This window comes from Physeter macrocephalus, chromosome 16 (genome assembly GCF_002837175.3).
Source record: "Physeter macrocephalus isolate SW-GA chromosome 16, ASM283717v5, whole genome shotgun sequence".
Classification (NCBI taxonomy): domain Eukaryota; kingdom Metazoa; phylum Chordata; class Mammalia; order Artiodactyla; family Physeteridae; genus Physeter; species Physeter macrocephalus.
In genome coordinates, this window is record NC_041229.1 from 85,801,854 (window position 1) to 85,829,213 (window position 27,360).

Genomic DNA, 27,360 nt, shown 5'->3' on the forward strand with positions numbered 1-27,360 from the left:
TTCTGATGATGGCCATTCTGACCCGTGTGAGGTGATACCTCATTGTAGTTTTGATTTGCATTTCTCTAATAATTAGTGATGTTGAGCAGCTTTTCATGTGCCTCTTGGCCATTTGTATGTCTTCTTTGGAGAAATGTCTATGTCGGTCTTCTGAAGGGCTGCATTTTATTCCAGTCAATTTTCCATTGTAGGGTCCAGATGCCAGTAGGTGCTGAATTTGGACAATTGACATCAGAACAACAAGGGATTTGGTGAACCTCTGCATAGCTGCTTCCTGATTGTCTCCCACAGAGGGGAAGGCAGTGGGTCTTAGCTCAGCCCACCCAGAGGCTGATGTGATCCAAGGAGCCTGAGCCTTAGCAGGGGTTCCCAAGAGCCCATTTTCCCACAGGTTCCAGAACACCAGTGAGTGGCCCTGATGGAAGGCGAGAAGGCCCTGTGGCTTGCCCTGTGTAAGGCCTGCCTCATCTGGGCCATTGTAGGAGACAGAAAGGGAAGGGGCTCTGGCCTGTGGCGAAAGCTCCTACCCGCAGGGGGAGCCCTGGCTTCCAGGGCTGATTCGCCACTCCCAACTCTGTCCTGGACAAAACACCTGGCCTCCTGAAATTCCTCACTTGCTAACAAAGGTGACAGTCACCACCTGAGTGAGTTGTCATAAGGATGCATTAACAGTTTGAAAGCATTCAGCACAGTCCTTGGCACATGGTAGGTGCTTGTGATGGGGAGCTTTTGGAGAACATGGGTGGTGTCTTCATTTCTCTATACACCTGTATACCTGACACAAATCCCAGCACAGAGGAGGTGCACATAATGAATGAATGAATGAATTCCTGAATGAATGAATAGCTCAAATTGGTAGATTCAAATGTAAGTGGTTGCCAGTTAGCTTGAGTGACTTAATCTTTAGGAGTCAAGCTATATTCTGTAAAGAGACCAGCCGAAGAGAACCATGTTTTATGCATGTCCCTCAAGATGCCATGTGAATCAAACACTCTGCAACACTGTCCAAAGTGCCGCGTTTTAAAAAGAGGGCACGCTTACAAACGCCATCACTGCCTTGTCCCTAGTCACTGGGGGTTCATGAAAAAGAGATGGGAATGGAGGGCTGCGCTCATTGAACTTCTCTGTAGAGCTCAGCACTGGTAAGCCCACTTCACAACAGCCAGGTCCTTAACCCATGCTGTGTGTTGGGTTTGTTTTTTTCCTTTTCCTGTATCGTGTCTTCTTTGTGGATAAAACCGGAACGAAAGGCTGCAGACACAAACTGTGCGAATAAAATAACCTTGAGAGGAGGCTGCTCTAGTTGAAACTTACCGTCTCCCTGTTGCTATGGTTACCTCCAGCAGGTCGCCCAGTGAGAATGGCTCTGTCATCAGCAACGAATCAGGGAAGCCCAGCTCGGGGAGGCGCTCACCCCAGAATGTAATGGCACAGCAGAAAGTGACAAAGGAGGAGGCATGGAAGAGAAATGGTGAGAAGCCTTCCCTGCCAAGTAGCACCCCCAAGCCCAGCGCGCACGTGCACAGGCTCGCACACCAGTGTGCTTTAAACCACCGCCCACTCTTCTCTCTACTGTGTCCCGCCAAGGTCCTACCTACCTCTTGAGGTAGTGCCTCACGCCCTTCCCTGAGTTACTCTGTTTCACTTCCTCTGCCCTCTGTGCTTATGGAATCGTGCAGGGCCTGAGAAAAACCCTATACAGATTGAGCTGATATTTGCTTAGAGATTTTTCTCATTTGGGGGTGAATTGCCTTGATTTGTAGCACCAGGTCCACGAGGGTGGCAGGTTTCTGAAACACTGCGTGTCTTGGAGAGTCCCCTCATTTTCTTGCCCTGACTCCCTTGATAAGTTTCAGGGCTTCAGTCTGTGCCAGTGAGTCCAGGTATTACAAATCCACCTCTCCCAGGAGAATCAAGACAGTAGTAAATCTGTCATAAAAATCAGCCTGTGCTTGTCTTTATTCTCCAGGGAAACGTAACCATTTAGTTTCTCCCTCGTGCAGATCTTTTCACCACCTATAAAGGATTGGTGTTGGGGGTTATTTACAAGTTGTCTGAGCTGCCTTAGTGTACTGTGGCACCACCTGTAGATCTCATCTCTTAGACATCATTATGCAGCCTCCCTCCTCCTGATCCCACTTTTGCTCTGAGCCTCATCTCCGCTCGCTCCTTCTGTGTGTGAGGCTGGCTTACTCAAGCCCAGATTCACGGAACCAGTGCTGCTACTCAGAGCAGGGAAAATTTCTTTTGGATATGAAAGGGTTGTAGGTGGAGTCCTACAGAAATGCTGGGTGAAAAGGCAAACAATCTGGCACTCTGGTTAGCTGTGCTTCCCTTTTACAGGAATTTGATGAAGTGTGGTTCAGGACTCTCCCTTGAAACTAGTGCCAGAATATTCTTTTGTTTTCGAACGTCACTTAACTTCTTTCTTTTTCTGACCAAAAAAGAAAGAATGGCACAATGGATTTGCCTTCTGCATGGAAAATGTGGTCCCTGTTTCCATTTCCAACCATTATATAAAGCATTTCTTTAAACTATCAAACTGATTTGATTCTTACATTTTTTCTTCTCCTGATCCCCGCCCCCCCATGCCACGCAGAGACTGTGCTTTCCACACCAGAATCAGGGTGTGACCTGTGGGGTTTTCCTGGAATATCACCCTACCCGGGACCACCAGAAATCCTGCCCATCGGCAGTCTGCCAGGGCAGCTCACAGTGGGCCACAGGAGCTGTGGCTTATCCAGGGAGATGGGAACTTAGCCACTTTCTCCTCTTTCCTCCCAGAGTGAGATGCTAAGGAAGGTGGACAGAGTGGGGCAACCCAGAGACAATGCAGTGAAGCCATAGGGGAAGGTTGTTTTAACCAACTGCGGTGACCGCCATTGCCTCTAACCAAGATGCCCTCCTACTCCCATCACACCCCTCCTTCCCTCCTTCCTTTACATTCTTCCCGGAAATGTATAAAGTCGAGTCAAAGTCCATCCTCCTCCAGATACCCCATCACCCACCCCAGTCCTCAAATGGCCTTGAATAACTCAGTGTGTGTCTCTCTCGGACTTTTTTACGATGCATGTGACAACACCATGTATCTTCACACGTATCAACACATGTTTTTTGTTGTATTGCTTTATTTTATTTTGTGCAATGGGATCGATGTACATACTGTTCTGTGCCCTTTTTCTTGCTTAAAAATATGCAATATACAGACTCCTCTGTCAGTAAATACCCACTGACAAGATGATGCCTTTCCCCGTGCCCTGCATTTAATCTGTAGAAGAGGAGGGGGCGGGGTCAGTTGCAGACCCCATCACTCCCCACCCGGCTGGTGAGGCACTGACTTCCCTAAATGTTCCCACTGACTTTCCTGTTCTTGTTTTCCCACCCTCTCTACCTGCCTTCTCATTCTGTTTAGGTCACTTTGATTATTTAAATATCAGGTTCAGAAATAACAACAGCCGGGTGCATGAATAAAATGCAATTACTGTACCAGGCTGAGGTTTATAACGTGTTTGTTTTATTAAAAAGCCATCCTTTCTCCAAGTTTACAGTGCTTCATTGCCTCTTATTTTTGCCAGAAGTAAACCCAGTGAATTTTCAGACTTGGTCACTTCTCTTTGACCAAACGTTCTCATTCAGTGAGGTTTCACTTTGAAAATTTCAAATAGAAATGAGAGGACCAACTCGTTTAATGTAAAATTCAAGAGATGCTGAAGCATGTCAGAATTCTCGACTGGACCTTCAGTGGAACCGACACTTGTCCTTTTTTTTATCACAGGGCTCCACTTTATCACAATACTAGGTCAGAGTTCACCAAAAATATCAATAGCATATTTTATTGGATTAGAAGCTGAACAGAAGGAGGGAAGGAAGGAGGGAGGGAGAGAAGGAAGAAAGGAAGGAAGGAAATCACGTTGAATGGAATTGTGGAAAAACTAAAAGGTGTAGTTCCATCACATTGTCAGCTTGCAAAAAGTACTTGATTGTGTGAATGTAGCCTCTGAGAATAGATTATTCTCTTGGTATGGAATAATCAGAAGTTGTTTTTATGGCTTAGTATCCATTCTAGAGGTTAGGGTTACTGAGGTTAATTAATAAATGTTCACGTACCAGGCTATCATTCTAAAACTCTTCTCGTTTTCCACCAGGTTTGTTGCATATGTAGCTTCTAATTTTCTACTTTTTTGTGAAAATAAGAACTTTCAAAGGAAAAGACACTATTCCACTAGCAACATGGCTGGGGGTGCGGGGGGGAGGTCCTTATAGCTCAATGGCCTCGTCAGTTACCATAACTGCAGGCAGTTTTAGAGTCTGTTTCAAGGTGATGTTTAAATATAAGTGGGAAAGATAGATGTGAGAGCTAGGATTTTTTTTTCTTTTTAATCCGCTCCACGGCATGTGGGATCCTCCCGGTCCGGGGCACGAACCCGTGTCCCCTGCATCGGCAGGCGGACTCCCAACCACTGCGCCACCAGGGAAGCCCGAGAGCTAGGATTTTGAAAGCAAAACAATTTGGCATTCTCTCAACTAAATACAGATACTTAAACTTCTGAACCCAAACCAATGTCACCTTAGAAAGAGTGTTTTCCAGGAAAGAGTTAAAAATGAGTTCAAGGTGAGAACATTATGTATTTATACCTTCAGTCATTTAGAAGAAAGAACCTCCATAAACCCTTAAGGGTGCACCTTCCTTTAAGACACCAAGATCTCACAGCCAGGTTTCAGAATCTAATCACACCTTGCCTCCTAGTTGTCGTGGGGCAGGTGGGACAGGAGGAGGACAAGGATCAGAGAGCTTGGAGGATGAATCACTACTTTCTTAGTAGGGGCCCTTGAGGATTTGTCAGAAATATTAGCTCAAAAACAGTTTCAGTTTATTCTTTCTTTGCCTTCCCAGTGAGATGAAGACTCACTTATTATTTGATAAGCAACACCAGAGGGCAGTGATTCTAGTTGTACATTATTTGTCTTCGAGCTTTAATAAAGATTCCCCAGAAAAGAAAATGTTTTGTTTAAGAGCATTTTCTGCTTCACATGGGAAAGTTCTCCCCATGCCAGTTCAAACATAAAGAAATGAAATCTCCCTTTCCAGCCTGATTTACTGAAGTTCACACCAACAATGCAAATAAAACACAAATAGATACAGGGTGGATGCTTGGTGACAGTTACTGTGATGATGTGATGATGTTCTAGGATACTTCCTCAATTTCACTGTGGCCCTTTTCTTTAGCATTGTCTCATGCTTTTTTCTTTAGGGACAAATTATGCTTTAAATATTCCCACAAACCTGCTGTACTCACATAACATTTTAATGTATTAATATTTAATGCAATGCCTTTTAATGTATTTTTTCCATACAGTCCTTTTGGGGGGAGGATAACTATTTTGCTCTTAAAGAAACCTAGAGGGATTATTGTGCAAATCTGAATATAACTTTGAGTGATAGTGGAAAAGAACGGCAGTTTATACAGTTTCCAGGGTGTTCTTTTCCTGTCCCATTATAGTTATGCTCCCCCCTTTCCCTCCACGGGGTGAGGAGTAAGGGTGTCACAACCCAGAAGCAATAAGAATGCTAGGTATCATCTCTTAAACCTCGGAATGGTTAACTTTTCATGTTTAATTGTTCTGCGGGTACTAACAGCATCTCTTTTTCCAAGTCAGGAAATTTTAGTCATTCCTTTATTCATTCATTTATTCAACAAATCCCTATTGAAAGCCAACTGCATTGAGACATTGTTAAATGCAAAGGCATGAGCCTTTAAAAAGAGGGGCAAGAATGGAGCTCTTCTATTCTAGTGGCAGGGGGTGGGAGCCAATTAAATCAATACAACAAATCAATAGTGATAAATGCATTGAAGAAAATACAATAGAGTGATGAGGTGAGTTTTTTTTTAGACTGGTGGATAAGGAAAGTCTTTTCTAAGCTGCAACTTGAAAAATAAGAAGGAACTAGGCATGTAAAGATCTGGGGAAAGAGCAAATGCAAAATCCTAGAGGTGGGAACAAGCCTGCTGTGTTCAAGAAGGCCATTGTGGCTGGAGCAGAGTGGCTCAGGGGAGAAGCGGGAAATGAGCTCAGCAAGGTAGCCAGGGCCACATGGTACAGGACCCTGTAGGTCACAGTAAAGACTCTGGATTTTATTCTGAGAGAGATGAAGCCTTCAGAGGGTTCTGATCAGAGGAGTGCTGTGATCTGGTTATCTTTTGAAAGATAATCCATCCTGGCTGCTGGTGGAGTGTGTATTTTAGAGGTAGGAGGACAAGAGTGGAAGCTCAGAGGAGGGGCACTGTTTAGGAAGTGTATTGGTTTCTTATCACTGCGTAACAAATTACCCCAACATCTAGCAACCAAAATGAGAATCTAAATTTATTATCTCACGTAATATCTGTGGGTCAGGAATTCAGAAGTGGTTTAATTGGGTGGCTCTGGGTTCAGAGTATCTCATGAGGTTGCAGTCAAAATATTGGCCTGGGCTGTAGCCATTGAAAGGCCTCACCAGGCCTGCAGAACCCACTCATAAGATGGCTCACTCACATTGTTGTCAGGAGTCTCAGTTTCTTGCCACATGGACGTCTCCATAGGGCTGCTTGAGTGTTCGCATAACATGACAGCTGACTTTCCCTAGAGGGAAGTGATCCAAGAGAGAGCAAGGTGGAAGCAACAATGCTTTTTTATGACCTAGCCATGGAAGAGATACATTGCCATTTCTGCAATTTCCTGTTTTGTTACACAGGTTAATCCTATGTGGTTGTGAATATCAGGAGGCAAGAATTACTGGGTGCCATCTTGGAGGATGGGTTTCATAGGAGTTGTCTGGTGGGAGATAATGGTAGGAAAGCAAGAATTGCCCAGCAAAACTACACTCTAAAAAGATACATGCATCTGGTAACACATCTGAATAGAGATTTTCCTCTGTCATTGGCTTCTTGGTGGCCTGCTATTTACAAATAAGCCCACAGAACCCAAAAATACTCCAATTATAACCCATGGTTAGACTCTGAGGTGTTTTAGCCACATTGTAAAATAACAATTTACTTGGCTTAATTTGACAAATCTTCTGTGATTATGATAAGTGACAGAATGGTACAAACTATGTTTCTCAATAATTTAAATGATATCCCAATCTCTAGAGACGGGAGGAAAGATGAATACACTTCTATTACATTCATATTTCATATAACACCTATTTTGCTCCTAAATTGCCGGCTGGCTTGGTTGTTTGAACAGGCTTAATTTATCTCTTGCCAAGCCACGCTCAATAAACTGTCATTCGTATAGTTACCTAATGGGAATGTGCTTTAAGAACAAGTAAATCAGCAAGATACCGCTGGCCCTCCAACATCCTCTGTCAACTTAGCTATGGAAGCGCAAGCAGGTGGCTGTCTTTCAGCAATCACAGCAGAATCCTCTGTCAGAGGGGAGAATTAATTTAACAGAGTGTAGGTGGAAATCGCTCTACTTAATTAGGGGAGTCTGTAGCTTTAAATTCGTTTCTCGGGTGGTTATTTCTTAACTTTCTTTTGTTTTAGACACACGAAAGAAACCAAACCCTAGTCATTGAAGAAGCAGTCTTTAGAAAGAAAGAAAAAGTTTCAGGAACAATTACTGTGGCTGGTTGACCAGGGAAGACTCGTGACCTTCACGTGATGCCAAAATGGGTAGCTTTGGTGGCAGAGACTAAACTGAATGCTGTTATTCTCTTGATTGTCATATTTAAGAATAGTTGCCAGGTTTGGCCAAATGGCACTTTTCCCATCTCCGACTCAAACATAGAGAACAAATATACTTTTTTTTTTTCAAGTGTGTTCTGTCACAGTTTTGAAGGCATGGTTTTTACTTTTTAAGTTCAAACCAGTGGAGGGGTGAAGAGTGTAGATCTTAAATTTAAAAAAAAAAAAAAGAAAGAAAGAAAGAAAGAAAGCCGTGATCAGGAATGAGCCATTGGCACAGAACCAGACACTGTCGTTCCTGAGGTCATTTTGAGTAAAGTCATGTCCTTCGGCTGTGAGCCTTTCATATATTTCCCCACGATGGCGCAGCTCCCGCACACCAGAAAATCAATGTGTTTATGTTGTGCTTTAGTGCCGGCGAGTGATGAAGAGGAAGGAGCAGTCCTCTTTGACAACTCTGGCAAGGCGTCTGCTGATCCCTTTGACACGTCTTCTGGGTCTGTGCAGCTCATCGGAATAAAACCCACAGTCCTCCCCGTGGTGCCCCCCACCTCGGACAGGAGCCAGGAGCCGGTCGTACTCAATGGCGAGGTGAGCACCTGAGGACCAGAGCAGGAGAGAGCGGGTGCAGCCAGGCCTCCGTGAATGCGGACTACGGAGCAGCACCTGGGGGTCCTGGTGCAGGTTGCATCCAGGTGTACGGGGCTCTAGGGGTCATTTTTACCTCTGCATGCGCGGGCCTCAGCAGAACTAATCAGGACACAAGTCACCCCAAACCAGTTTGCTGAGTGATGTTTTCAGAGCATTTTCTACCTTCATTAGAAAGCCCAAAGGGGACTTTTTAAAAACTGTAGTTGTGAAGAGAAACATCAGAAATTCTGCTTCCGCAACACCTCACCCACACAGCCTGCTGTCTTGCTTGATATAAACTGGTCAGGATGGCACGTCTGTTGCAGTGGTGGTGAGAGGCGCTTGAATTGATAGGGGACCGGATGAGATCCAGACCGGGATGTGGCCCACTATCTGGGCTTTGAAATGACTTTTACTCCTTTGTTTTGTTGTTGTTGTTGTTGTTGTTGTTGTTTTGCGGTAGGCGGGCCTCTCACTGTTGCGGCCTCTCCCGTTGCGGAGCACAGGCTCCGGACGCGCAGGCTCAGCGGCCATGGCTCACGGGCCCAGCCGCTCCGCGGTATATGGGATCTTCCCGGACCGGGGCACGAACCCGTGTCCCCTGCATCGGCAGGCGGATTCTCAACCACTGCACCACCGGGCAAGCCCACTTTTACTCCTTTGAGCAAGCTTGAAACAACCCTTTGCCTGCTTCCAGGAGGATATCAATGGATATCATGATGTTAATCAATTTTCCTAAGTCTGAAAAAAATTATTAATGTACACGAGAATAATGATTCCACCAAAGAAAAACAGATAGATGGATGGATGGGTGGGTGGATGGATGGGTGGATGGAGATAGGTAGATAGATTGATAGAGGCAGTTTAGGGGAGAGCAAGAGAGTAAATTGGGTAAAAATTATCTGCCATTTTTCCATCTCCTGCAGCAGAATGGTCAGTGGGCTGAAGACATTTATGATCCTTTAAGTCCACGCATATGGAACCTGCATGTGAATACATTACACATGTATGCACGCACACACGTACTTTCGTATATTTTTCTCTGTTTTTAAGCTGTCAGGTTGGTTTTTCACTTCATCAGTTTATACCCAGCTATGGTTACCTGCATCAGGAGGGAAATTGCCTAAGCTTTAAAGTCTCTTTACCATCACACCTGGAGGAAAATGCGACAGCCCCATACAGCTGGGTATTGTAAGCGTACTTTAGCGGCTTGTCTGCATCCCCCATCCAGCCCACGTATAAAAGCCTGTTACAGACCTGATTCAGGAAGCTCCTCTGGTTTTCTGGACAGAAAGACCGAACTGCCTAGAGGTGTGATGAGTTGAGGTTCATCAACTTTTAAAAAGAATTTAACTGGGAATTCCCTGGTGGTCCAGTGGTTAAGACTCAGTGCTTTCACTGACGTGGGCCCAGGTTTGATCCCTGGTCGGGGAACTAAGATCCCACAGGCCGCGCGGCATGGCCAAAAATAAATAAATAAAAATAAAAATAACTTAACTGGTTGTGGACTTATAGAGCACTTCTATTCCAACCTCCTCATTTTTTTTAGACAAAGAAACTGAAGCCAGAGGGCTCAGGTGGCTTGCTCAAAGTTGCACTGCAGGTTAGTGTGACAGCATGATGTTCAGGCCCCCTGGCTCCCTGTCCAGTGCTCCTTCCCTCTCCTTGACTTCCTGTGGCCCATTAGTGAAAAAAAAGCATGGTGCTTGAAAGAGTACGGACTCTCCAGCCATGCTGCAAGAATGTGAATCCCAGCTCTTCCACTTACTATCTTTGTGACCTTAGGCAGGTTAATTTATCTGTGCCTCAGTATCTCCATCTGTACAATGGGACTGTTGTGAGGGTCAAATGAGTTAATACATGTTAATAAGTAGTTAATACAAGTTAATAAGTGTTAATACACTTAGAACAGTGCCTAGCATACAAGTACGTTATTATTACTGTCATCATCATCATTAGTCAGCTAATGAGCAAGGATTCACTGATCATGTACTTTATGCCCTTTGGCCCTATAATCTGGGAACCTGTATATCTTCTTAAAGCCAATCACAGCCAGTGAATCTTTCCTTGTACACAGTTCTGCCACTGGCCATGCAAGCCCAGTGATTAGAGGCCTCTGAGGTTATCACTAACGCACTGGTAACTGCTCTTCATTAAGACCCTCTGCCCAGTATGGGCCCAGGTGATGGATGCCATGCCTGGATCTTTTCATCCCAGCTTAGCCATGTGAATGTCATGGGGACAGATTCCAGATCTCGGCTAAATCTAACTTACCACTCCCTTTTTCTGCCAGGCCCATCACCCTGTCACAGGAGAACAGAGGAGCATTTTCCCTGTCCAGAAATGGATGCATGTTACACTTTGGTAGCTGAAGGAATAGACCTTGCTGACATTTGGATTGGAAAGGAGTCCTGAACTGTTCTCTGTAATTTACTGCCTTGTGGCATTTGAGGCAGATTGTCTTATAATCTTCCTCTTTCTCCTCTTATGGGCAGCTTGTATGAGTGAAGAAAGTACAGCCTCAAAGCCATAAATTTTCCTTTTATGAATTATAGGTAATTCTTTTAAATATTATTTTAAAGAAAACATAATAACAGCAAAGTTCAGAAAGTAAGAAAGATCACTGTAACTTCACTACCCTAATATATCCTCTCTTTTCATTTTTTCCACCTTCAAGCTTTTGATCAAACTCATGTATATTTTAGAATCTCATCATAGACAGACAACTTTATATCTTGTATCTTAAGCATTTGCTGTGTTGCTATTGTCTTTCTGACGATCATTGTGAATGACTTGATTGAGTAGGTGCACCATTGATTGGGAAACTACTCTCCCATTGTTCAAACCAGGTATTTTTGGTTTTAGTTTCCATGCATGACTTTTTAAAAGTTTTTATTTTGAAAATAATTTTAGATTTACAAAAGAGTTGCTGTAATAGGACAGAGAATTCCTTTACCCAGCTAGTTCTTTACCTACTACCCCTACTGTTAACATGTTATGTAACCATAGAATAATGATCCAACCCAAGAACATAACATTGGTACAATACTATTGACTAATGTGCAGATCTCATTTGAATTTCACCGGTTTTCCCCCTCACGTCCTTTTCGTGTTCTGGAATCCAGTCCAGGATCCCACATGGCATTTAGTTGTCTTCTGAGTCTCCTCCAGTTTGGGACAGTTCCTCTGTCCTTCTTTGTGACCATTTTGTCTTTCATGACCATTACTCTTTTGAAGCCAGTTACCATGTAGAATGTCCCTCAATTTGGATTTGTCTGGTGTTTTCTTATGACTGGATTGAGGTTATGAATTTTTGGCATAACTATGGGAATGTTGTGGCCTTTCGTGAGCATTGCATCAGGAAGTACTTGATACTGATATGTCTGATTACTGGTGATGTTAACTTTCATCTCTGACTTTGAACTTCTCTTGGAATGTTGTTTCAGGAGAGATTCCAGAAATGGATTCCTGGCTCAGAGGATGTCATGCTACCTTCTTCTCTTTACTGGTTTTCTCAGTGGCAGGCAGAATGAGGGAACAATTAAAGATTTGTGAGATGCTACCAACCTAAAAGATAACATCAGGGCCCAGGTTGGGGAGATCTTTGCAAGAGTTAGAAAAAATATGTCCCTCTGTCTGTTTCTTCAAACGCTGTAAAAATAAAGCATCTAAGATGCAGCCTCGTGTTAGTGAACCTCGGGCTTTGTACTTTGGTTGATACGTATCTTACCACTGGAGGAATTCATTGCTAGGATAACCTAGCAGTGTGGGGTGTCAGGACTGGAGTCTGCTTGCACATTGAACCACATCCTGGGCATTTGGGAGTTTATCGTAGAGGATGGGCTATAGTTACACAGGCTCATGACTTCTGAGCTAGCTGCACGGATCCTCGAATGGGCTTTCATAAAACACCAACTCTCACCAGCTAGTGCTATATCTAATCCTCAAAGCCCCCAGGTGTTGGTTTGCATTGTTATAGGCTGCTTCTTGCAACTGGCTTGCCCCTTCCTCTTTCCCTCCTGCAACAGGAACCAGAAAGGATGCAACCAGAGTAACTCTCATGGGCAAGAGGAACAGGGACATTCTAAGACTTCAGTGCAGCCTGTGGCCTGTCCGCCTTCCTTTGTTCATCCTGCCCCTGCCCCGGCACACCCACTCCCACAGTGCTGCACCCATGCTGCTAAGCCCAAAGCCCCCTCACTGCCCCACTCCACCCACGTCTGCTCACCTTAGCACTCTGTGCTCCCAAAGCTACTCATTCCCCTTCCCCTTCTCTCTGTCAAGCTCCCTCTCCCTTACTCTTAGATGTAAAGGAACCCCAAACAACCCACATTAGCGATAATAACATATTTATTTTATTTTATTTTATTTTATTTTTTTTTAGATTTACAAAAGAGTTGCTGTAATAGGACAGAGAATTCCTTTACCCAGCTAGTTCTTTACCTACTACCCCTACTGTTAACATGTTATGTAACCATAGAATAATGATCCAACCCAAGAACATAACATTGGTACAATGCTATTGACTAATGTGCAGATCTCATTTGAATTTCACCGGTTTTCCCGCTCATGTCCTTTTCGTGTTCTGGAATCCAGTCCAGGATCCCACATGGCATTTAGTTGTCTTCTGAGTCTCCTCCAGTTTGGGACAGTTCCTCTGTCCTTCTTTGTGACCATTTTGTCTTTCATGACCATTACTCTTTTGAAGCCAGTTACCATGTAGAATGTCCCTCAATTTGGATTTGTCTGGTGTTTTCTTATGACTGGATTGAGGTTATGAATTTTTGGCATAACTATGGGAATGTTGTGGCCTTTCGTGAGCATTGCATCAGGAAGTACTTGATACTGATATGTCTGATTACTGGTGATGTTAACTTTCATCTCTGACTTTGAACTTCTCTTGGAATGTTGTTTCAGGAGAGATTCCAGAAATGGATTCCTGGCTCAGAGGATGTCATGCTACCTTCTTCTCTTTACTGGTTTTCTCAGTGGCAGGCAGAATGAGGGAACAATTAAAGATTTGTGAGATGCTACCAACCTAAAAGATATCATCAGGGCCCAGGTTGGGTAGATCTTTGCAAGAGTTAGAAAAAATATGTCCCTCTGTCTGTTTCTTCAAACGCTGTAAAAATAAAGCATCTAAGATGCAGCCTCGTGTTAGTGAACCTCGGGCTTTGTACTTTGGTTGATACGTATCTTACCACTGGAGGAATTCATTGCTAGGATAACCTAGCAGTGTGGGGTGTCAGGACTGGAGTCTGCTTGCACATTGAACCACATCCTGGGCATTTGGGAGTTTATCGTAGAGGATGGGCTATAGTTACACAGGCTCATGACTTCTGAGCTAGCTGCACGGATCCTCGAATGGGCTTTCATAAAACACCAACTCTCACCAGCTAGTGCTATATCTAATCCTCAAAGCCCCCAGGTGTTGGTTTGCATTGTTATAGGCTGCTTCTTGCAACTGGCTTGCCCCTTCCTCTTTCCCTCCTGCAACAGGAACCAGAAAGGATGCAACCAGAGTAACTCTCATGGGCAAGAGGAACAGGGACATTCTAAGACTTCAGTGCAGCCTGTGGCCTGTCCGCCTTCCTTTGTTCATCCTGCCCCTGCCCCGGCACACCCACTCCCACAGTGCTGCACCCATGCTGCTAAGCCCAAAGCCCCCTCACTGCCCCACTCCACCCACGTCTGCTCACCTTAGCACTCTGTGCTCCCAAAGCTACTCATTCCCCTTCCCCTTCTCTCTGTCAAGCTCCCTCTCCCTTACTCTTAGATGTAAAGGAACCCCAAACAACCCACATTAGCGATAATAACATATTTATTTTATTTTATTTTATTTTATTTTTTGCGGTACGCGGGCCTCTCACTGTTGTGGCCTCTCCCATTGCGGAGCACAGGCTCCAGACGCGCAGGCTCAGCGGCCATGGCTCATGGGCCCAGCCGCTCCGCGGCATGTGGGATCTTCCCGGACCGGGGCACGAACCCGCGTCCCCTGCATCGGCAGGCGGACTCCCAACCACTGCGCCACCAGGGAAGCCCAGCGATAATAACATTTTAAAGTCATTCTCAGTGATGGTCATGTTGCAAGCACGCCATGCATGTGAACTCGGGCAAATCCTCACAACAGCCCTACGGGGGCAGTAGTATTATCTCCCTCTTCACCTAACAATCTGAGGCACAGAGAAGTTCAGTAATGTGCCCAGGGTCACGTAGCTAGGGAACGACAGAGCTGGGATTTAAACCAGGCAGTTGATCTGGTTCCCAGAACCTATACCCTTAGCCACAGCTTTATGCTGCTCCATCATTAAAATGTAAATGACTGAAAGCAACAGTATTATCCTCCCAAGTGTGTTTGCATATTAACGCAGCGAACTCTGGTGAACATTTCATGAAGAGGTGGGAATGAGTGAGAGACAGAGATTGTATTATCCTCCCAAGTGTGTTTGCATATTAACGCAGCGAACTCTGGTGAACATTTCATGAAGAGTTGGGAATGAGTGAGAGACAGATTGACTTTAAAAGGAGATTCTTCCCCTGTGTTGCTTGCAAGTAAGTTTGGCTCAGGTGGGGACCCTGCTCCTCTGCTTACCTGTGACAGTGGGGGAAACTGGGGGAAAGAGGGGAGCAGTTCCCTCAGCAGAAGGGAGTCCTGCCGGCCTTAGTTTTTGGAGTCTTGATGTTCTAGCAGATTTTAAGTTAATTATCCAAATAGAAGAGCCTTAAGAAGAAAAAGAGCTTAATCTAAAGTATCGTCAGCAGCATGGGCAGTGAGCCAAGGATTCATGGGCCCGACTGGCCAGAAGCCCAGCATTCCAGGCTGTGGGTCCTTGCTGCCTAGGGGACTTTCAAGTCCAGGAGAGACACAAAGGGGGTAAGACAACTGTACCCCTCCCTCCCTCTCTGCCCCGTTGGCATTGGCTGCAACAGTGAGGAAGCTCCTGTGCTTCCTCGTCCCGGGGGCCTCCGGGCAGCTCCTCCTCTCCTCCCGGGCCTCACCGCCTCTGCATATCTCACATATCTCAAGGCCACAGCCTGTCTCCCTCTCCTCCCAGAGCTCAGCTCAGCCTGACTTGGGGGTCAGGCCTCAAGTTTCTGACCGCAAGACCATTGGACCTTATGCCTTCTCGAACCCCCTAATCCTTTCTTCGAACACACTGTTTTGTAGCAGTCTAATTATAGAACACGGACAGGAGCGTGGAGGGCTGCTCTGTTGGCTGGGGACCAGACCCAACAGCTTAGCTGTCTTCTTGCTGCCTCCATACTTTCCTGGCTCCTGAGGACTCTCCTGGAGCTCTGGAGCAACAGTTCTTAACTCGGGTCCCTGGACTTGCTGAAGCTATTGGCTTTTGGGGCAAGACTCCTAATTCTCATAAGATTCTCAGCCGACCTTCCAAAATGACACAAATCCATGGAATATAATTGGAAAACCATGCTCAGTGCCAGAGGTTTCTCACCCAGGTGCTGGACCAGAGTCAGCTCTGGGACTTTTTTCAAACTACAGATGCCCAGGCCCCACTCTTGAAGATTCGGATTCAGTAGGTCTGGGGTAGAGTCTGGGCCTCTGGATTTTTTTTGCCAGCTCTGGATCCAGCGCCAATGCACTGCCAGATGACCATTGCCTTGCATGTCTTCCCAATGGAAAGACCCAGCTCTGGCAAGCCCACACCAACCTCAGCCCTCAGCCATTCTTGGGGTGGAATCTACCAGTCCAGGGGCTTAGACTTTGGACCTTCTGTACTTCCTCGTCTTCTCATCCCGAGACTCAGTGTACATGGTAGCTAACTGTGCAGACTCAGAGCTCTGACATGGGCTGTCCAAGGTCAAACCCCACCACTGATTATCTATGGGGACCGTGAGAAAGTTCCTTAATCTCATCTGTTAAATGGGGAATGAAATAACCTGCCTTATGGGTTGTCATGAAGGTTAAGAAGACTTCACTTCACACACATTAAGTCACTGCGGTGATTGTACATCACAGACTCTATAAGGGGAGCTCTTGCTTAGTTTGGCTAGGGGTCCCAACTCTGCACTTTACTAACTTAGCCGTTTTGGGGCCTCGGTTTCCTAATCTGTCAGGTGGAAATCATCCCCACACTTACCAGACTTTCCATGATTGTCCCTTGAAATTACAGCTGTGAAAATGCTCTCTACATTACACACGATTATACAGATGTAGTCAAGTCTGATTACCAGCAGCGCTAATGCTTCTCCATATTGTTCAGTAAGTGTCCGGCAGATTTCACCATTCAGCTCTGTTTGTGCATCTGTGTAGCATCCTCGTCATTTATTACTTATTAAGCACAGTCATCTGCTTGTATCTTTGACAGGTGAGCAGGGACTGGTTGGCAATAGCGACCATGCAAGGCTTCTTTCAAGAAAGCTATAGGTTGACAAAAATAAGCTCTCAAGTGCAGGTCGATAGAGTGGGGAGACCTTGGGAGCAGGGTGTCTGCTCTCCTCTTCCACCCCATTCATCTCAACTCTACTCCTTCAGGAACTGGCTGTCTTATCCAGCTGGACACCGGCCAGACAGCCAGGGGAGGCCACTGGGCTGCTCAGGGCTGGAGCTAGAGTCGGAACGCCAAGTCTAGCTGGGTGGCCAAGTCCGAGTCTTCCACACAGGAGAACCAAAAGGGTTTAGGCGGGACTAAGGCCCACACCACAAAGCTAAAAGTGCAGAGTCAGGCCTAGACCTGAGTAGACTCGAATAGATGGGCAAGGAGGCCCTGAGGGAAGGTCTCAGGTGACTTAGGCAAGTGCCAGGCTCCACGCTGTTTGTGGTCCACTCTTGAGGGCCGGTCTTGGCATGGGACACAGGTGGGCCTGGCTGGCTCAGAGGACCAGAGGTGAAGCCCAGGATGGCTTTTCCAGGAGTTGTGACTGTCTGATGAAGCTTCCTGTCTATGGGCTGTGCCTGGTCAGGTGTGGGCCTGACACTCTCTCTCTCTCCCCAGGTGAACAAAGCCCTGAAGCAGAAGTCAGACATCGAACACTATCGGAACAAGCTGCGCCTCAAAGCCAAGAGGAAGGGGTACTACGACTTCCCTCCGGTGGAGGCGAGCAAGGCTCAGATGGAAAGAAAAAAGATGTATGAAAAAGCCCCAAAGGAAATCGAGCACGGTTTGGATCCAGACCCAGAAATGTGTGCCCCATTCACTGAGGCTAAAAACAGGTGCAGTCCCTAAGGGATTCTCTGAAGGTTGCTGTACCATTAGTGGGATGAGGGCAGGGTGTGCCTCGGGCAATACAGGCTGGGCCTCTGGATCTGTTTGTTACCTTGGGACTATCATCTTTGCAGGCTGCTGGTCTGTACAAACAGGAGTTCCACAGTGAGTCTGGAAGAGAATAAAATTGAAGCCATTAAAAAAAAAATACTTGTGCAAACAACCATAATTGTCCTTTAGCTTAATGATGTGTTCAAACCTGTAGCTGTTTCAGAGCTGGGTTCAGATATAATTATCACCCACCTGGTTATGCAACTTCCAGATCAAGGGACAGTGTATTGGTCAATTATTTTAGTGGCTCTTGCATAAGAAAAACAGAACTCATGCCTCACCTTTTCATTCAGCTTCAGTAAGTATTTACCGCACCGCTACTCCAGTCTCCATGCTGAGTTCCTCTTTCATCCATAGACTTGTTCATTCACTTGCCATTTATTGTCACCTGCTCTGTATTGGGCACCATGCATGATCCTGGATACTGTCATGGTCACATGTTCATTCATTCAATTCATTCAAAATTTTATGGTAGACAGGATAGCCCAATCACTGCTCTTGTGGAACTTAAGGGCTGATGGGAGAGAAAGATCACCACCCCGAAAGTTCATTGCTCACAAGTGCGATGGGTGTTTGAAATGTGAGCTGCTGTGACAATCGAAAAGGTAGGCCTGGCCTAGCAAGAGACGGGTAGGCCTGGTGGTTGGAATTGGCATCTCTCCAAGCTTTGCGGCTAATTCAGCAGGAAGTGGCCTCACCTACTGGGAAAAGGGGTAGAGGTCAGCAAAGCTAGATAGGCCCACCTCTCTTCTTTGCCTTCCCTCTGAGGTACTTCCCCAAAAACATTTTCATGATTTGAGACCATCTCTTTCAAATACTCCTTGGCAGTGGCCCCTTGACTTTGAGCTGCCAGTTCTCCAACCCATCTTGTAGCCTTGGCAGACGTACCCTCTACAGAGGTCCCCGGGGAGGACAGGATGGTTCCTGGCCTGAGTGGGTATTTATTAAAAGCCAAAATGACTATGTGGCAGGCTTAGATGAAAGCCATAAAATCAAGCTGCTACATTTTATGAATGGAATCACCATAATTTATTTTTAATAATGAAAGGGGAGAATTCTAAGCCAGTGCTTCATTTACCAGGCTTCTCATTAGGCTTGGTGGGGATAACAAGCTGTTGATCTAAAATCACACTGTGATGGGATCACAACGTATGTGCCACGAAGTTGATAACTGTAGGAAAAAAAAGAGAAGAACATGTGTAGATTTTATTAGGAGGCTGGGAGTTCTTTAGCTTTCACTTTATACTTTGGGGCTTTTTACTTCAGGGGTCTTTTATAGACTAGGGTGGGGAGTTTTTTTCCTGGGTTTCCTGCTGATACTTGGAAAATGAATCAAAAGTCTTGTACAAGTAAGAGGAACTTAGTTTGGAAATTATTTGAGAAATGAAAATTTCTGTTAAGGTATTTTATAAGGAGAATGAACAAAACTTTTTTCTGGAGAGGTGCATCTCCACTGCCTAACAAAAGGTCCGGCCAGGTTCTTAAGGCCCTTTGATGGCCTGATGATGCTGGGATTATATAGGTAATTTTTAGGAAATGTCTGTTGAAGAAATGATTTAATTAAAAATTTTGACCAGTTAAGGGAAAAATAGAGATAACCACAAATCAGGTGAGGTGGGGGGTAGGAAGGGAGATGGGGTCAGCAAGAGACTGGGACGGGAAGAGAAAGATTAATAGAGAAAAGGAGAGAAACAGAGGCTCAGTAAGCTCTCGGGTGCTATTCTTTTTTTTTTTTTTTAAGTTTTTTTAAAAAATTAATTTAATTTATTTTTGGCTGCGTTGCGTCTTCGTCGCTGCGTGCGGGCTTCCTCTAGTTGCGGTGCGCGGGGGCCACTCTTCGTTGCGGTGCACGGGCTTCTCATTGCGGTGGCTTCTCTTGTTGTGGAGCACAGGCTCTAGGCGCGTGGGCTTCAGTAGTTGTGGCATGTGGGCTCAGTAGTTGTGGCTCACGGGCTCTAGAACGCAGCCTCCATAGTTGTGGCGCACGGGCTTAGTTGCTCTGCAGCATGTGGGATCTTCCCGGACCAGGGCTCAAACACGTGTCCCCTGCATTGGCAGGCGGGTTCTTAACCACTGCGCCACCAGGGAAGCCCCTCGGGTGCTATTTTTGTCACACCCCACTGTTGACTCCAGGCACTGTCCACTGCTACCTGCTGTGTGTTACCTGTTATCACAGGTTAGACTTGCCTGTTAATTACTGTTCACAGTTCAACTCGTTAGAGGTTCTGCTCTCAGTGACCTAGCCCCTGCAAGGCACGAGTAAGGGACTCATTCTCTAGGTCAGAGGTAACATCAATAACCAGAATCTTACCCTGAGACCTAAATAAATCAAAGACAAAGTTTAGATTCCAAATGATGACTCATCCTGATACCCTTTAAAAGAGTTTTCACAGCTTTTTTTTTTAAGTCAGAGCACACCCCCCTTTTTATGTTATAAACTCTTACCCAGAGACACAGAGTATGTAATCTAACTGAGGCAGGTGCTGTCAGAGGCCCCCTACATGTCCCCTCAGCCCCCCTATAGGCCAGCAGCATCCTTCATCTGTGACTCTGACGTGAGCCCCCGACCAGAAGTGTCAGGTAGTTAATGTGCTCTGGAGCAGCTGTAGTCACTGACAGATGGGAACTGATGGATAAAGACCCCTGGCAGAAGAACTATACACGGTTGTAATAACCACGTTGTCTGGTTTCTGTGTTTGATGATTTGACATCTGGGACCTTGCCCCTGGAGAAACTGCCCCTCCCAGGGCTGGCTAGCCTTTTCTTAGGGATAGTAAGTCTCACGTGCAAGTGCACTTCTCAGACACAAACCAAACAAGCTAGAACCCAGACTCCAGCTGCCTCTTGCACACAGGGCTTTTGCAATCTGAGCCCCAAGTCTCCCTGCCCGAATCACCCTGGCCAGGTACCAGACAAACAGGGACAGCTCCCGTGTCCCAGAGTCTGCCAAAATCTTTCAAGTGAGACAGTGATAACCCTGCTTACCCTGCCTTGCCAGTTCTTTCCCATGAAAGCCACAATAAAGGCTCTTGCCCACATTTTCCCCACACTCCCACTGCCTTGTGACTGACCTTTGTGCTTTCCATGTGGCCCTCCATAGTGTGGCATGCCCTTTCCTCTTGAGATCTGTGAGTATACGAGCTATCTTTTCAATGGCAGTCATCCCCTGATCTGTTGGTTTTACCATACCTGAATAATAATGAAAAATACATTTTAACACATCTGTCTCCCACACTCCTCGAGTGAGTTTGAGCCCCAGATGCCCAAAACACGGACCTGCTCTGGATCATATCCTTTATTGGCCTCCTTTCCTTCCCTCTCTCATTTTTCCACTTCCCAACTTGTGCTTCCTGGAACCCTCTCCCAAATAAACCACTTCTACTTCTACTCAGATCATCACAGAGCTTGCTTCTGGGGGAGCCCAACCTAAGGCAATAACCTACAAAGACAGAGTTTCTCTGATAGAAGCAGGGCGTCCTCCTCCTCCTTCTCAATGGCTCTAGTCCATCTTTATGGAACCCTATAGGGTTCTGTAGAACACAGTTTGGAAACTACGTTCTTAAACTATAGTGGTTAATCCCAGGCTCCAAAAGAATCCAAATAATATATATCATTATCCTCCCAGCAGTATTTTCAAAGGTTAAAAAACTTATATCTCAAGTTTGCAAGTTTCAAAATTTGTTAACTTTTAAAGAATATAGCAAAATTACCAATAGGAAATGAATATACCTCATGGAACTCTGTTTGATTAAAATAAGTAATGTCTCTACCTGAAAGCCTAATTTATCTCGAAGTAGTTGCTTGCCCATCAGGCACGGATTGGTGATCTGGTCAATTGAGATCCATGTCAAACAGCAGTCTTTAAGCTGTATATAAAAGAACATTGTCTTTGATGGAAAAGGAGACTGGGGTGTATGCCAGTGTCTAAGGGCTCACCCCCGTTCATGGTTCTTGAAAGGGCTTACACAATCTCACTATTGTATTTCTTTTCTTTTCTTTTTTTTTTTTTTTGCGGTACGCGGGCCTCTCACTGTTCTGGCCTCTCCCGTTGCGGAGCACAGGCTCCGGACACGCAGGCTCAGCGGCCATGTCGCACGGGCCCAGCAGCTCCGCGGTATGTGGGATCCTCCCGGACCGGGGCACGAACCCGTGTCCCTTGCATCGGCAGGCGGACTCTCAACCACTGCACCACCAGGGAAGCCCTCACTATTGTATTTCTAATACTTCCAAAATAAACTACTTAAATGTCAATTGCTGATCCTAGTATTTACTCCTCCATCACCTTTATTTGTAATTGGCAATCTCAGGACAGTTGTGAAGTCTGCTTCTTCAAAAAATGATTTGTAATTAGGTCGAGGGTAAGAATTCTTTGGGGTCTGCCTTAAAGTGTGAATCACTCAGAACAGATTCTGTTTCACAAGGTTGTGCTTCTTTCCTAAAGGAAGCCTCTAATTGCAGATAACTATAGGGCACATTTGATAACACTAGGTGGTAAGCTCCTATATTAGTCAGGATTCTTTTGGTTGTAAATGATGGAAAACCAACACAAACTGGTTAAATAAACGGGGAATTTACCATTGAACAGGCCAAAGCTTCAGGAGTGGCTAGATCCAAAGGTCATAGAATGTCTTCCATGTTTACCTTGCTGTTTCTTCACTCTTTGCTGGCTGGTTTTCAAGGAGGCTTTTACCTCATAGTGGCAAACTGGTTACCAACAACTCGAGGCTTATACCCTATCTTCTTAGAAACCTCAATGCCAAGAGAATGCCTCTTTGCTGGTTGCTGTAGCAAAAGCCTTGAGACTTAGTCTCATTTGACTAACTCAAGTGCCCACCCTCTGACCAACTGTTATGGCCATGGGGTTGTGATGCTATGACTGTCCAGCCTGAGTCACATGCCTATCCCTGGAGGAAAGCTGGCCCCCAAAGAACATCCTAGCGCTCTTACCTAAAGAGGGTTGTCCTGGGTGCCAGGCAAGCAAAGACCACAGAGGCTCTCTAAACAGGTATAAGCTCCTCATGGTGAGGGAGTCGGTCTAATAGTGTGTTTTATTCCCTAGACTAATTGCAAGGGTAGTATCTTGCCTTGGGAGTTCTAATGTCTATTCTAGACTAACAGTGTGTGAGTGTCATGCTGTGACAAACTGGGTGTGGGATCATGAAAAGGTATCTATATGTCCCAGGTTTCTTCCACAGTCATTGGGAATAAATAATGCAACCTCTTTACCTTCAACCCATGAACGGATAGAATCTTAGAACCGAGACACAAAATAGGTGGTGTTTGGGGAGTTCTCTGAAGGCAGATGCTCTGAAATGCAACTTATTTACAGAGAGAAACTTACTGTTGGATGAGAGGGAAGTAGCCAGTGATTTTATCCCACCTTTGTGGGATGAACCCTGCAGGATCATGTGAAAGTCCCTGCTCCTAAGAGTTGACTCTCGTGCAAGAAGAAAAGCACAGCCACAGCCCTCACTATGTTACTGTTTCTTTCCCCCTTCTTAAAAAATTCCTCTAATGACAAGTGGAAACGAGACAGTGATGATGCATTTCCTAGTAGGAGCTGAGTGGAGCCTCTGAACATGCTACTCCCTGGGCCTGAAACGCTCTATGCCTAGATTGGCATGTGGCTGGCTCTGTTAAGGTGTCTGCCGAAATGTCACCTCTCCAGAGAGGCCTTCCCTCACCATCCTGTCTAAAGTTATCCCCCATCCTATCGCCATCTGTCACATCACCTCGTTTTTCTTCCTAGCCCTTATTTCTCTTGGAAATTATCATGCGAATTGTCTGTCTTCCCTTATTAGAATGTAAGCTCAGGAGAGCAGGGCCATGTCTGTCTTGCTCACTGTAAATCTTCATCATCTTCCACAGTGCCTGGTACATAGTAGCCACTCAGTAAATACTGGATGATGAATGGATGGATGGATGGATGGATGGGCCCCAAATTGCCTTTTGGTTTATAGCTCCTTAGCCCAGAAGGGAATCCACTTTGGTAAAGGTAGAAAAGAAAATCTATCAACACTTGTGTTTGAGGAGCTCATTAGCCACAGCGTTTGTTAACACATCATGGAACCCTGCATGTGAAATCAAAAAGATGAAAAGGAATAGGAGGATGCTAAGTCAACAAAGCTAACAAAAACAAGTTTGTTCTTCCAGCATTAGCTGTCCTAGAGGGTCAAGGGAGAGTCCCTGGCCTTGCCATCAGCAGAATTTTAGATGAGGTTGCAGTGTTGCAGTAGATTATAGTTACCTAGTTTCCATACAAGAGAGCATTTACAATTCAGCCAAATGGTTATAGCATCTGGAAGAAATTTCTTTATTCTACTCTTTCTACAGCCGCTGATGGCCAGGGAACAAATACCATCAATTCTGAGATTCGTGAAGCAAATCCAAACCCTTCATTGGTTGCCTGTAGTTTGGATCAGTGGAGAATTCCATCTGTCAGGGCATTTGCTGCATCATAACAGTTGTTGAATTTTCTTCAGGCAACAGATGAAGAACTCTGTCTACCGGAGTCGGCAATCTCTGAACAGCCCGAGTCCGGGGGAAACGGAGATGGACCTTCTGGTGACTCGGGAGCGACCTCGGCGTGGAATCCGTAACAGCGGATACGATGTAAGTCTCTGGTGGGCCGAGCTGAATACAGCTTTGCTTTGTCCTGAATGCAGAGGGGAGAGAGCATCCTATAATGTTTCAGTTTACTGCATATTAGTGGAATTTAAAAATGCACTAAAATGGTTTCTGTTTTATTATCCCGTATTACCTATTTTGCAAAGTAAGACTAATTGGAATGTGTCAGGGTAACAAATTATTGCTCAAAGGAGCTCAATGTCTAAATTCAACCATTTTATGAATAGTACATTATTGACCTTAAACTCAACAGCAATTCTAAATGTCCTTAATTTTTTTTCCCTTTGCCCTTACAAACTGAGTAGGAACTATGGCTGTGGGTTAGAATTCATTTGAACATAGGCTTCTTTTAATCCATAGCACCGTTGAGAAGTTGGATTTGTTCCTGATTTCATAACTCCTCAATATGCCATGGAAACAATGAGATTTCCAACAGAGCGATTTGGTGATTGCATATGATGCAGCACGTGCTTATGTGCAGGGATGCTCCAAGCTGTAGAAGTGCTTCTAATCCCATCAAATGTCCCCAGATGATGACTTACAATTTGGTGCCTCCTCCCACGTTGTTTACATCCTGTCACATGTAGTTGCTCTCATGAGCTCACATGAACAATACTATGCTGAGATGTTCAATTATGCTGCACTCTGCTCCAAGATTTCAAATGGCCTTGAATACACTCTTATGTGTTATGAAAATGTTTCTTTCCCTTTCTCCTAAAATGTTTCTCTAATTACAAATAAAAATTTTTCTGTAACGAGAGTTATGATTCAAATATATCCAGATAAAGTTTTGTTACAGTTGTGAGGTTGTAATTTGAAAATGACACTTGATTTCTTAAACATCCGGTGCTAATTTGAAGGCAATAAGATTTCTCCACCCTCAGGACTGGTCATTGTTTGCCACAAAAACTTAAAGTGGGATTTTTTAATGGTCCAGTTAAAAACAGAGATATTACACCTAATTTGAATTCTAATTACCTTCCTTACATTTAAACTTGACATTTGTGTTGGTGATGATACCCTTATCGTTTATTTCTCTTTCCTTTTTTATAGAAAACAGTTTGATGGTTTAGTTTTGTAAAATTCCAGATGCTTTGGGCAAATCTTTTTTTCCCCTCCAGATGAAATTATTCAATGTTAAATTTTCTCCTCATACAAATATTTCTTATACTAAACTTGATCATCAATTTGATAATCAGCCTGTGGTTAAAAATAGGGCGTTTGAAATTTCCAATTAATCTCTCCCTACTAACAGTGAGCATTCTTCCTGGATGCTTGTAGTCTGGGGAACTTCTTCTACTCAGGACTATTCTGCTGAGGTATGATAGGATTCTTAATTTATTTCAAGATTTGTATTAATAGATTTCTCGTGAGGTTCTAGACACAGGCATTTTTACAGTTTGAGGAAATAGGCCAGAGGTTTCCCTATTAGTCTTGAAAAGAGAACACTGCAGGGTTTTTTTTACCACTGTGCCAGGACTTGCAGTACTCACCTAATACTCTTGGAATGTTGTGTAGAACAGTAGAAGGAGAGGGACGATTTTTTAAAGGAGGTTGCTCACCTCTCACAAACATGTATAAATATTCCAATTACAGATTACTTTAGGGGAAGCACACTTCATTTCAATAGATATTTTAAAATATACAGTTCTTTGAAAATGCGTGTGATCACAAAAACATAAGCAAATATAAGTTTCCTTAAGAGAGATGATCATCTAGGGAACAAGTTTAGGAATTTAGACTGTTGATGCTGAGAATGAAATTGTTTCTTGTATCTCCTCCTGAGCCTTTTAACCCCATGAGAAGTACTGCTATCATTTCCTGACTGAGCACACTAGACCAGGCCCTATTCTAGTCTTTTTACGTGTATAATCTCATTGAATTTGCAGTCACCAGTCAGGTAGGTGCTCTCATTATGTCCGTTGTACAGATGGGAAACCAAGGCTCCAAGCAGTTACATAATAAGTTTACCCGACTCCAGAGCCCATCCGCTTAACCACCACAATACGACCTGCATGCCCTCACAACACTGTACATCTGTCTTCTCATAACATAATATATGCCCTGTATTTCTGATCTCTATAAGATGTCAGGTCTCACAAAATTCTTGCATGGATAACTCACACTAGCAAAAAATGAACCAGCAGATAAAGCAGAAAAATAAGAGTCTTAGTTTTAAACAGTGCATGCATTCGTTTTCTGAATCTTGATTTTCCAAAAGTCCTGAATCCCTCCTGGCAAAAGAATCCATTAGCTCAGCAGTGAACAGGTCATTCAGTTGGAAACACGTCATGCTTCCTACTGGGTCTGGGGATCTTGAAGCCAGGCCAACATTTCCAAGTCATTTCTGCCAGGTTAGGAAACACCAGAGGGACCAGCTCCTTTTATTTTTTTTCTTTTGAATTTTATTTTATGTATTTTTTATACAGCAGGTTCTTATTAGTTATCCATTTTATACATATTAGTGTATATATGTCAATCCCAATCTCCCAATTCATCACACCACCACCACCACCCCCCGCCGCTTTCTCCCCTTGGTATCCATACGTTTCTTTTCTACATCTATGTCTCTATTTCTGCCCTGCAAACCGGTTCATCTGTACTATTTTTCTAGGTTCCACATATATGTGTTAATATATGATATTTCTTTTTCTCTTTCTGACTTACTTCACTCTGTATGACAGTCTCTGGATCCATCCACGTCTCTACAAATGACCCAATTTCATTCCTTTTTATGGCTGAGTAATATTCCATTGTATATATGTACCACAACTCCTTTATCCATTCGTCTGTCCAAGGGCATTTAGGCTGCTTCCATGACCTAGCTATTGTAAATAGTGCTGCAGTGAACATTGGCGTGCATGTGTCTTCTTGAATTATGGTTTTCTCTGGGTATATGCCCAGTACTGGGATTGCTGGGTCATATGGTAATTCTATTTTTAGTTTCTTAAGGAACCTCCATACTGTTCTCCATAGTGGCTGTATGAATTTCCATTCCCACCAGCGGTGCAAGAGGGTTCCCTTTTCTCCACACCCTCTCCAGCACTTGTTGTTTGTAGATTTTCTGATGATGCCCATTCTAACTGGTGTGAGGTGATACCTCATTGTAGTTTTGATTTGCATTTCTCTAATAATTAGTGATGTTGAGCAGCTTTTCA

The 27,360-nt window shown here is 44.6% G+C and overlaps 1 protein-coding gene across 1 annotated transcript in view; it reads left to right on the forward strand.

Moving 5' to 3' along the window:
* KIAA1549L (KIAA1549 like) overlaps positions 1 to 27,360 on the forward strand; it is a 300,435-nt gene that overhangs the window by 219,495 nt on the left and 53,580 nt on the right. The window contains exons 14-17 of the mRNA XM_055078652.1: positions 1,344 to 1,471; positions 8,080 to 8,258; positions 17,255 to 17,472; positions 24,058 to 24,187. Of these exons, the coding sequence (XP_054934627.1) occupies positions 1,344 to 1,471; positions 8,080 to 8,258; positions 17,255 to 17,472; positions 24,058 to 24,187 (655 nt within the window). The remainder of the gene's footprint in view (positions 1 to 1,343; positions 1,472 to 8,079; positions 8,259 to 17,254; positions 17,473 to 24,057; positions 24,188 to 27,360) is intronic.